This window comes from Barbatula barbatula, assembly GCF_947034865.1.
Source record: "Barbatula barbatula genome assembly, chromosome: 22".
Classification (NCBI taxonomy): domain Eukaryota; kingdom Metazoa; phylum Chordata; class Actinopteri; order Cypriniformes; family Nemacheilidae; genus Barbatula; species Barbatula barbatula.
In genome coordinates, this window is record NC_136785.1 from 1,021,324 (window position 1) to 1,034,022 (window position 12,699).

Consider the following 12,699-nt stretch of genomic DNA (forward strand, 5'->3'; position numbering starts at 1 on the left):
GTAAGTTACCTTTCTCTGCCATCACCGTACCCCTGAGAATGACACCTAACCTTGAGATATTTTGAAGAGATTGTGTACGGACATGACCTCGTAGTATTTGTCATCACTATAAAAACGTAACCTGACTGATCACTGTATAAGATAAAAGCTTTACTAAATGACCTAGTTTTGTAGATCACAGTTGGGTTTATTTTAGATTTACAAAACAAAATAACACCCAAAGAAAGGTCAGAAAAGCAAACGACAAACGTTTTTTTGGAAATAAGCTTCTTTTTTATTGTATTCCAATCCTTGAATGAATTTGATTCAGTTTTCCAGGGATTCATCATATATACAAATACCACACACATTTATAAAAATGACTTTTCACTGAAATTGTTTTTAAAGAGTAAAGTGCATATCTCAGACATGTTCTGTAATTTTTTGTATGTTTTTAAATCTTTACCAGATATCAATACATCGTAATCAATATTGATCAATAAAACATCAACGAACAAATAGTGCAAGTAAATTCCAACCAGTAGCCACAGAAGGGCATCATATATATGTACACAAATCTTTAAGCACCTTTATTGTACACGGCCATTGAAACATGTCTTTGCACTTTGTACACCAACATAAAAATGTAAAATGTCTTGTCAAGTGCATCATTGTTTTATCTTTATCTACCCTAACATTTACAATACATGACCTCTCATTTTCTTAGAAAATTAATAGACTGATATTTAGCTCGTGGGTGCATTAAAAGTAAAAACGAGAACTGCAGGTTCTTCGGGGGGAAATATGTGGTTTCTCTCCCAAAAACCTTTCGATTATGAAATGATTTAAAATGCAATCGGATCGATATACGACACTGCCTTGACACATTCTCTCTTTTGAAAACACATCCTCTCTCTGATAAACCACAACACAAATGTGTTAGTGTCTTTGTAAAACATCTTAGTAAAATATAGCCAAGGCTTATTTAAATATGCATAAATAGCATGAAAATATTTTCTTTTTTCAGTTTAAACAACGCTGAATTACAATAGCCATTCAAAAACGCTTTTATCAAAGTGGCCCGCTTAACTTCCTGTACACAAGCACCTCTTTAAAATGACATCGTATATGTGTAAAAGACACAAAGATGAAAAGGGTCAAAAAGTCTTTCAAGTTTTACACATCTTTGGGTGTTTTTTACGATTTAATAATTACAACAACGAACTCTTCCATCATAGGATTTAAAAAGACCATTTATTTTCATTTCTTGATTTTAATCAATGGCTAATTAAAGGTCCTGATGCTGAAAGTTAAACAGCAGTATTTTCATGTAATATAAAGAAAATTGTGAAAATAAAGATCATTTATTTTCACTGTAATATCAACTGCAGGTTGATTTGACATCTTATGTTTGGCTTTAAAAAACTAAATGCACATCATTTTAGGTCAAAACGGTTTGCCTGAGATTTATTTTTCAGATTAACAAATTCTTTTTGTTCATGGTAACTCACATTTTCGTGTATTTTGCATAGAGGATGTACAAAGTGTAAGGGTTGTAACTTCCTTCTTTAGAATCAAATAGCTTGAACAGATTTACTCTGATCTTAAATAAAAGTAATTCAGATGCAAACATAAGAGCTCGTAGCTTATCTCAGCAGGACTTCTTTTTCTCTTTAATACCTGATTTAATACCTGTCCATTTTTGCATTTAAGTTTCACACACGGTTTGCACGCAGCAACAGTCAATGAGCGCATCGCACTTGGTTTCATTTCTTAGCAAAACGGTGAAGCATCAAACACATCCAAGATATTATCAATCATTAAATAAGTATTTAAAATCCCTGTCATCCAATTGGAAGCTGACATCCGAAACAAAAAATAAGTCTCTTATTTTAAACATCACACTGTTTTCTCCGTCCGAGATTGTTTGTAAAGAATTGTTACGTCCAAAGCGAGCAGCTGTTCGCGTGAGGCAGACGTACTTCCTGCCGTCCTTCAACCCGAGAGCCAATCAGAACTCGGGCATTAACGGCCAGCTCTACAAAGTCACTTCGCAGCTTCGGGAATGGGCGGAGCTCGGTCCAGTCTCACGGCCCAGGGGTCAGAGGTGGCGCTGTAGAAGGGTGGGTGAGGCAGAACGTCCTCGGTTGCCACGGCGAAAGCAAAAATCCCTTGTTTCCTGTCCACATCCTCTGAAATGAACTTCCTGTCCGTCAAACTCTCCCGGCTGTTACCACTGCCATCTACGTCCTCCAGCGCTTGCCCTCCCGGTTGGTGCTGCCGTTCAGCCAGCAATGGGGCAACCCGCATGGTCCTGTCCCCTTGAAGGGCGTTGGGGTCTGGAGGGAAGAGGAAGTTGGTGGAGCGCCAGGCGGAGGGTTTTCGCCCACGTCTCGGGCGCGAGACGCGGCAGCTCTGGCGTTTGATGTGTCTGTGAAGGTGGTCGGAGCGCGTGAAGCTCTTGTAGCAGTGCTCGCATTGATACGGCCGCACGCCTGTGTGAATGCGCAGGTGGTTCTTCAGGTCGTAATTGTGAACGAACTTTGAGTTACAGTGCAGGCAGATGTAAGGCCTCTCGCCCGTGTGCTTGCGCATGTGAATCTTCAGTTTGTCTTGCCTGGAAGAGAAAAGAGATTAAACATGGGGTTTGAGGTTCGTCCACAGATAAGACTTGCCAGTATTTCTCAGACGAGAAAATCCCTGTAAAACCTCAAAACACACACGCGTCTTTTGTCGTACATGGAAGCAGAAACACACACAGGTGCACGCTTTCGTACTTGAAAAGCAAACCACTGCAGCTTGCTCAACTGTAGATGATGGAAGCAAGAAATAACATGAAAATCGAAACTATCAAAAGGGATTTTTTCAGGATCGAGCAGTTCTGTTATGTGGTGAGTTATTCAGAAGCTTTTTGTTCTGTTTCTCGCTCTAGATCTCGCTCATTGAAATTTCATTCCTCTACAGAGCGTTGGAGGCTAGAAGTGAAATGTAGGTCTTATATTAACATCACTGCATGTTGGCTTTTCTTACAGTGTGGAAACGTCATGCGGGCTTCGACCGCAGTGATGCAGAATGTGTTTTACAGCGGCTTTGGCCTTATGATACTGTTCTCGTTTTCATTGTTCAAGTTATTTTTTTTTAATTAACTTGAGGAAAGTTTGCCGTTTTCTATGACAACTCTGATAAATCTGTCATTAAAACAATCTTTGCCTTTTATCAATTTTTTAATGAAGATGACCACTAAAGCGTGAAGTTTGTGACACTCGCTCTGGTCACCTCAACCCGACTCACCTGGTGAAGCGGACCTCGCAGATGGTACACATGTAGGGTTTCTCTCCTGTGTGCGTTCTCATGTGTCGCGGCAGCTTTCCCGCTCCTTGTATGACCTTGTTACAGATCGGGCACTGCTGTGATGCCTTGGGCTTCATCTTTCTCTCTTCCTCAAGCTGCCATGGTGGAAACAGCGTTCCCAAGTGGGAGGCAGAAAGAAAACTCAGGTAGGACCGAAGGTCTGCGCCGTCTTTAATCTGACTGAGGGCAGGATCAGAGGTCACGCCCAGTCCTGGACTCATGAAGTCTTTCAAGAAGTCTCTGTGAATGGCCGGATTTAGAGGCTCGTCCTTCTGCTCTTCCTTGATGAGTTCTTTCTTGACGGCGAGGTCCAATGGCCCGTTTTCCAGCGAGGCACTAGGGAACGGGTGAGGGCGATGCCGTGGCTCCACAAGCTGGGAGTAGCCTGGAAATTCTGCGGCCCACATGGAAGGGTAAAAGCCTGGAAGGAGAGGTGAGAAGCCAGCCCCTCTCTCAAGGCCTGACACTTTCGGGTAGAGACCCTCCTGGAGCAGTGACTCTATCGAGAAGTCTTTCAGTGCCCGGCTCTCTAATCCCTCCGGCACTCGGGGATTTTCAGCCTGTTGAGATTCTGGGGTGTTTCTGTGACGAGGTTCACGGTCTTCCTGATCTGGGTTTACCCCCTTCTGCGAACTGCAGGGTGGGCCGGCTCCTGTTCTCTCTTCCCAACCATTCTGTTTTTTGGACACGCTCTCCTGTGGGGATTTTTCGCTGTTGTTGACGCTGTCTTTCGACTCATTCTCCACTTCCTCCTCTTCATCCTCGTCTTCCTCATCATCTCCCTCGAACTCCTCCCCCTCCATCTCTTTCATTGCGGCCGTGTCGCCTCCTCCGGTGTCCATGATTTCTAGACAGACGTTTATGATGCAGGGGATTTCCAGCAGCCTCGCAGCACCTAGGATCTGATTGACGTTCGAAGCAGTCACCGTCAGCGTGGACGTGTATGCGAACTCTAAAATGGCCGTCAGCGAGTCTGGAGCCACGAAGTCCAGTTCGTAGACGGCGTGTTGGTTCGAGTCGCTGCCGCTACCGGTGGCCACGGTAAAGAGTTTTTTGAAGTACTGGCTGCAGGCGGCCAGGACGGAGCGATGGGTGCGGTACTCTTGGTCTCTGACGACTAGGATGACATCACAGAGGAACCCATCTCGTCGCTGCTCGTTGAGACTGCACAGGATGTCATTGCTGTGGTTTGGAAAAGGGATTCCGATCAGGTCCTCATCGGTGTGTGCCATGCTCTCGGAGAAATCTGTGGACAGAAAGAAATGAGAAAAATCTGTCAGAGATGTGGGACAGTGTGTCCTGTAAATGCATAGTGGGTTTGAATTTTGATGAAATTATCCCTTTAGTCTCCTGTCTTTTTCACTTTTTATAAAGTCATGAACACAATGAAATAGTTTTAAAGGAGAGGTTCACCCAAATATGAAAATCTATTCACAATGCTAATGACTTTGTTTCTTCAGTCGAACACAAACAACTTAATATTAAAATGGCGCTGTTTTTGGTCGTATAGTATTTAGCACGTTTTTTGTTTGTGTTCTTGGATGGCATGAGGTTTAATTTTGAGAGAATCTTCATATTTTGTGAACTATTTCACAACGTGCAGGATGTAGTTATCTAAAAGTGTTTTTCCACGTACACGAGTATGTGTTTGCATTGTGCGGTCAATCAGATAACGTATGTACTCCCAAAGAGCATGCAAGGATGGTCTCTCGATTTGACTCTTTCTGATTATTATCAGACAGTCACGCCACTGATTTCTGCTTTCCGTGGCAAACATTGATGGTGGCACCCCATTTGTGTCGTGGCTTTGAGAGATAGTGAATCAAATCTGATCTTTTGCATTGTGAGAAAAGCTGACACTTATCTTTGTCACGTTCGGAAAGAAAAGAAGACGAGACAGGAAGACAAAAGGGGTCAGGCTCTAGTTTCTGCTCTCGGCGGGGAAAAAAGTGTCAGGGCCTGAGTAAACGTAACCCACCACCTCCCGTGCTGCGTGAGAGATTTCAAACATTAGTTTACTTGCATTTAATGGCGGTTATTTATAAGCCAGAACGTTGAGTCATTTTAGGTTGTTGTTTGAAGTTTAGTTTGAAGTGGTTGAGACTTACTTTCATCTCTTCCTAAAATTATGATAAATTTGAAAAGCAGTTTTTTCTGTAGGTGTGGAACGAGACTCTTCATTCAGAGGGTTTTAACTACAGGCCAATGTGAATGAGACTGAAATGTACCAGCGGATTCCCTGAAATGTTTACAGTGACCTTTTTGAGAGGCATTTTGGCAGCACTGTCCTTCATTCATGGTTACGGATAGAGTTTAATCTCAGTGTTTCTCATCCTCGTGGTCACATGTGGAAGGATGCTTTCATACGTCTCGCAAACCGCTGGAGCTGTTGACCGGCTTTCAATGGTCCAAATAAAACTTCTGGTATTTCCATAAACATTTAAAAAGTATCATTTATTTTGTACGTCGTCTTTCTTCATCTATTATAATATTGAGCCCAGCACTCACCAATAAACATTTTAATGTCCACTGCGCTGTTGCTAGGAGACGGTTGCTATAATTACCGCTTGAACGTATAGCCTAGTAACGATATAAATGAAGAACCGCATGAACTAAACTGAATGACCCTTCAGGTGAATATAACTGATAATTCCATCACCTAAAGAGCGAAAATTGACCAGAGGAATTTGAATTGCAAAACATCAAACATCTCGCGAAGAAAAATTATTTTTTTAAATGTTTGTTTGGTTTGATGTCCATGTGTTACTAACACACAAATGGTTAAATTGAAAAATTGGAGCACAGAGGAACGGTGTGGACAAAAAGAAAAATGAAGAGCGCAGGATGAGATCTCGTCCGCAGGAGTTCCCTGACAGGTTGGACCCCACCCTGGAAAATCCAGCCAAGTTAAATAGACGCTTGGAGCTAAAAACAACAGCAGAGGGAGAGAGGAAAAGAAGGAAGAGAGAGACGAAGAGATCTCCCACCCACCCATGAATTTCTCCTCCTGTTCTCTCCTCACCCCCCCCTACAAAAACTCACTCCTATAATTACATTGTGTGTGTCCATATATACTTGACACTAGAAAACATCTTTCTGACAATTTACAGAACTTTTTCTAGATTATTTAGGCATATATTTGTGTTTTAAGCTACGTTCATCGGCAGGGTTTTGTTGCGTGTGAACTCTCTGACTGCCGTATCAAATGTCCTGTTTCAGGTTGAAGGACGCTCTGAGATAATCGGAGGATCTGAGAACAGCGTTCATCTTTTGTTCTGATGTCTGCACTAATCTACACAGTTAGCGGAAAGAAGTGATGAGATGAAGCTTTTAACCGTCGCATGAAATACCCACACAAGTTTCTGTACTTTTGCCCGACACACATTTCATCAGAGAGATACGTGCATTTCCGGCACATATCATTTAATTCATGCATCATTTTCTCAAGTGCACGTTAACCAAAGCACCAAAGAAATCAAATGTAACTGACTTGTTCTTACTGACTTCAGAATAAGTCAAAATCTTTTTATAAAAATCTTCAGAAAAATGTATGTTTGTAAGGCTAGGACTACTTAAATAAGTCAGAATTAAATAAATAAACAAAAATGAAAGACAATAATTCAGTGTGTGAATTCTCCCGTTAAGTGTGTTTGAGAATAACCTTGTTCAATATTTTTCCTGCCTGTTCATAACATTGCTAGATCTAAGTTCGACATCAATCACAATGTGTCATGTTTCAAAACATAAATGACACAGAGCAAAAACCCAAACTGCCCCCTCGCTTCTTTGATCTTTTCAAATAACACACACCTATGATCTTTAACCTTAATCCATACACACGCAAACAGATACGCTTTGATGAGATACCTCACAACTGGAACAAAGATGACTTACTCACAAATCTAAAGCTACCAAGGAGGTGAGAACGCACGCGTTTCATTCTCCACCGTCTTACTCTGACGCAAAGATGACCAACTCTCGATAAACACTAAAAAGTTATTTCATCATGGCCTCTTTAGGGAGGCAGGGTTCGAGTCTAAGACAGGAGCGAGCGGGAGTCATGGCGAAACGACTTTCGGCCCCTCAGACTGCTGGTAAATTGGCTAAGTCCAGTAGTGGGTTGGCCGGTCCTGAGGGAGATCATTTAGCGGCCTCACCTGCAGGGGCACCTGTAGGTTTTACTCTATTAGTGCTTAGCCCAGACGGTTTACAGACAGACCTGCCTCCCTCAGCGACGGCCTGATAATCCACCAATAGAAAGCCCTGAATTTGAATATGGTTCCTTTCCGTCTTAAAGTGGAGGAGAAAAAAGATGACACAGCTCATTTATTTATAATAAATATAAAAAGCGCTGATATACCGTAGAAACAGCATTTTGTCAATTTCTCAATTATGATTCTTAATTATAACACAAAATGAATGAAGAGTTTGGTTCCAAAATGAGCATTTAAGCCATAATAACTAAATTATTACAGCTAAATAACATAATAAAAACATGATTTTTGAAAAGTGATTTATCTCATTTTGGAACCAAACTCTTCACTGAGATTACAGGGAATGTAAAGACTTAAAACACTGAGCAGTCACAGCATCTTAAATCCTTAAAAACACTCATGTTAGTTTTCAAATCCTCTGTCTGGTTCTGTGGTCTGTAGTCAGTTAACAGGTAAAGAAAACGTGTGTCTGGAAAATGTTCATTTTAAAGTTCATCTAGATTTCTACAGTAATTCTGACCCAAATATTCGCCTTTATCAGCTGCTTTCCGCTCATACGCTGATTCACAGAACAACAGAATACCGTAAACATCAATGTCGCTTTTTTTAAGGTTGTGTAACGTCTGTCGTAATCCCTCTGTTTGGTAAATATATGAAGCAAGATGTACAGACACCTGCATCGCAGGCTTCACCTGTTACAAACAGCAATTTACACCTGTTTTTGAACACACACACACCAACACGAACGCACCTGGTTTTATGACAGCGTTTTAACCCACACCTCACTTTACGTGTTCCTCTCGGAAACAGTTCTATGAAATATTCATCTTAACATTTAGTACTCGTGTAGCAACGCAAGTTTTGTTTGCCATCTCCCACGTGACACTGTTGTTCATTATGTATGCCTATGAAAATACGAACACACAAATCACATTGAATTCCACGTGGATACAAATCGATTACAAATAAGTTATTTTTTGTGAGATTGGATCGTATAGTAATTCAAGATGTTTTGACTTTGTGGCCTTAATTTACCTTGGTTGGAACAAATGTTTTTTCGATATATAAATTATCACACAAAGATGCAAAGCCTTTTGTAAATATATGTTCATTTACAGAATCAAATGCAACACGATTATATCGAGTCCGGTTAGTTTTAAAACTTGTTCAACGTTACATAACATAAAGTTGTTGTAAATAAAATAAATGCTAAAATAACTAAATAAATACAAAAAGTATACGTGATGTGAAATTTGATGTTTGGAACTTAGTTTATGAGTATACAGAAATTAAAAATACCAAAAACAGGATTTAAGTAGTTTAAGTGCTTTGATTTTCAGTGTTACGGAACAGTTCACAAAAGTAAACGACGAAAAATCTATGCAATGTTTTGAAATCTCACATTAACACGTTCTAGTTTCACGCACAAAAGAGACGTTATTATCTAGTCTCAGTTGTATTGTCATAAGTTGTTTGTGTCATTTTCTGGAGACGACATGTAAAAAACGGCCCAAATAATTACATGAGTCATCAAATGACTACCCACAGACGTGCTGTTCTATACCTGACACACAAACAAACAAACACAGACCGTCACAAATAAACAGTCAGACATGATCTACACTTCACGCCTGGACTCTTAACATACACACACGCAGACAACCATGCGTCCTGCACACTTTCTCAATGAATTCCACTTGAATTCACTCACCCGTACGGATCCTCAGGTGTGTGTTAGTGTGCGCGTGATTTATTCCAAGTGTCGTCTCAAAAAAGGGGCATTGAGACGTCTGTCCATGCTGTCTGCCCGAGTCTGTCCTCTCCATTCACAAAAACACACACAGCCGAGCATCCAAGTACAAGCCTAAAACAGCGGCACACGAGGGGAGACTGAGAGGTTTGTGTGGAAACTGACAGGAAGGGGGAGAGAGAGAGAGCGAGAGAGAGAGAGAGAGAGGAGGTGGATCTACTCTAGAGCAACCGTACAGAGATGTAGTTTTTATAGCTGGGTGGGAAGCTCGGGATAATAATACCCATCCTCCTCCACAACACAGTTTAAGCTCAGTATGTAATAAAGCCCATGGTGCACAAACCCTCTGATTTGGGGTCAGACTAAATGAATTTTTAGTTTTATTCCTGAAGGATTTGCAACTTCAACTTGGGGACAAATGGCCGAAGAGGTAGTTAAAATAGAGAGTAAAGTACCGGCGCTATTTATGTGTGCGCAACTGAGTTCGGAAGGCCGGTTGGAGATGTCGGTTTTATACACATAGGAGAATACTAACGATGAAACATCTGTGTTGATGTTTATCATAAATGCGGCCTAGAAATGTAAACGCACATTTTTTCGTGAAAATGTATTTTGATGTTTATTGTACATTTAAAGTACAATATGTTCAGACACAATGTTAAATAAATGTTTCAAGCGTTGTGTTACATTGTATAAACATTGTAACTGTGATCATATTTGACACACGACCTCATTACATGTTTCATTTATGCACTGCAATGCACAGTACTAAAATAAATTTACCAAAAAAAAAAAATAACGACTGAAAAACAATATTCTTTTCCATGATGATAACTAGATGCCTTAAACATGCAACACAATGAAGTAATGTTATAAAACATTACATTACAGTTTCACTTACAATAAAAAACGGTGTCACGCATTGAGCGATATACAACAAAGATTAGTTGAGTAGGATGCCGTTTAGTTTTCTGTATGCTGTACACATCAGTACAATTTTATTGACAAACATTATATAACATCAGAATTGAGATATAATGATTTTCTAGTTGATGGCAAGTTTGCTTGTTTTTTCGCAATAGTTTGACCCATATTGAGACTGAATGTGTCTTGAATTCATCCTCACTGAAACCACAGATTTCAACAGGCCTGTTTAAACATATATATTCACACTTGGTTTATATTTGATTGTTTTCAGCGCTGTAAATCTACAAAAATATAGATCATTTAGTGCTTGTTTATAATTTCAGCATCTACCACATTTGTTCCATCAACAAATGCAAAAGCTCTCTTGACCTTATTTAATTGTAGATTTATGTCATTTGGTTCATTTAAATAGGTCAGCGAATATGACATCACTTTTACACTTGCATTAATGTCTGTTGCCGCACAAAATAATGAATGTGAGCTGTGAAATCTCTTTAAATGAACACGCTCACCTCTGAGAGATTAAATGCTTAAACATACGATCAGTTGGCCTTTAAGGAACATGTTTTATGATTTAACATGCGTACTGGTCCATGGCAATATCAGCACACACTACTTAAGGCTCAGTGTATGAAAGAGAGATAGGGAGCGTGCCATGTTAAACTCAAAATCTCTCTGGTTTGTGTTTGTTGGCTCCTGCACATTTTTCAGCAGTGTCTGTCTCTTCAAATCATGACTCCACGCAAAAACACAGACAGGATTTCCTAAATTACATGAAGAATCCACCTAGTTCTGTTATTTATCACAGATTCATCGCGACCTTTCCAAAAGCACAGTACTGAGAAATTAAAATACATCCATTCACAGCAGTTAAACAAGCTTTATGTTGAAAAAATAAAGTTTGATAGGTTGGAAAATTAATTATGAACACATTTGTCTTAACACATATTAACACACACACACACACTTACATATGATTAGTTATAGGTATTCTCAGTCAGTTGTCATAGAAACCTCAGACAGGTGACTCCACAGGTCCCTTAAAACAGATTCTTATATTAGTCACATAAACACAGAGTCTGTGTCACTGAATGTCATCTGAACAGAATATTTATCGATGATGTTCAGATTTCTGTTGTTTTCTGGTTTCTTTAAAACACCAGAACATTGATGGATTTTAAATAACTAGAGAGTAAAAACGTCTGGAACTTAAACTGGTTCTTGATGAAATCGTTTCTGGGGGTTTGTAAAATCATCTCATTCTCTGTGAAAGGGCTCTTGTCTGTGATTTGGGAAGCACCGCACAGATGCATTCTGGGTGTGGGGCTGTACTGCTCCAGGGTGTGGGCTTGTGGGAAAACATTGTGTCATCTCTGCCCACTTGCAGACAAGCCCACCGACTAGGGTGGGAATCGGTTGTCCAAGGACACACACACACACACACACACACACACACACACACACACACACACACACACACACACACACACACACACACAGCTGAAAATATGTGTTAAGGTCAAGTGTGAGTTGGTGTGTTTGGTTCTATGGGTCTGAACCCAGCAGCACCTGTGTAACTATATTTCAGTCTTGATAATTATTTTTGTCTTGTTTTCAAGTTGAACGTATATCTAAACACCATTAAAATCAAACAGTATACATCTTTCTTACTTAATTTTGCATACATTTATTTAGCTTTGAGGATGTTATTTGCACTAGAAAAAAACAAACGACTACTGATAAGGGCTGAACTATAATAAAGATAAAAGCGATAACTTGCTAAATAATGTGCTACCTGATACGATATGGCTTTAAGTTTAAACAATGTGTTTAAAGTTAGAAAAAATAAATGTAAACTCTCACACACATGATTCAGATTCTTCTCATTCTTTTAAAACTTCTATACAGTATTGTGCAGCCCTATGGAGAAACGAGTATGTAAATGTCCCAAAAACGGGGCGTCATGGCCGAGTGTTTGCGACCGTTGTGGTTTAGATGGTATTTTGCTGTCCGGCTGGTTACAGTGGGGTCGAGAACCTGGGTCAAAACTGAACATGACGATCGAGACAGAAAAACAGCAAGACAGAGTGAAACTTTCAAGGTTGTGCTGTATTTTTATACTATGCACCGACTTAAGGCAAATATACGCTACAAGACTTGCTCAGATTTCCCAGATCTTCAGTCTGGACGTGATGGAGAAAGTCTGCGCCAGTCTGCAGATTTGATCAGTAAGTGTGTTTCTATCTAAACTTTCAAAAAGTCTGCAAGTGTATGATGTCTAGTTTAAAAAGAAATCTGTTCTAAAAGTATTCCAGCCATTAAAAACACAAGACGCAGAGCCAAAAACGTAAGCAATTTTCGTAAAGTAAAAACCCATCACAGAATTTTGAATGAACTTTTGTGATAATCGATATCGAATAGATTCTTATTTTAAAAAACGATCATGTGGTATGAAGGCGACGAATCGGGGAAGTAGTG

The 12,699-nt window shown here is 40.0% G+C and overlaps 1 protein-coding gene across 1 annotated transcript in view; it reads right to left on the reverse strand.

Moving 5' to 3' along the window:
* Window positions 1-257: 257 nt before the first annotated feature.
* zbtb7c (zinc finger and BTB domain containing 7C) overlaps window positions 258-12,699 on the reverse strand; it is a 21,079-nt gene continuing 8,637 nt past the window's right edge. Inside the window, exons 2-3 of the mRNA XM_079486782.1 lie at window positions 3,271-4,576; window positions 258-2,596 (exon numbers count right to left, since the gene is read on the reverse strand). Coding sequence (XP_079342908.1) covers window positions 2,026-2,596; window positions 3,271-4,562 — 1,863 coding nt within the window. The 5' untranslated portion in view covers window positions 4,563-4,576 and the 3' untranslated portion in view covers window positions 258-2,025. The remainder of the gene's footprint in view (window positions 2,597-3,270; window positions 4,577-12,699) is intronic.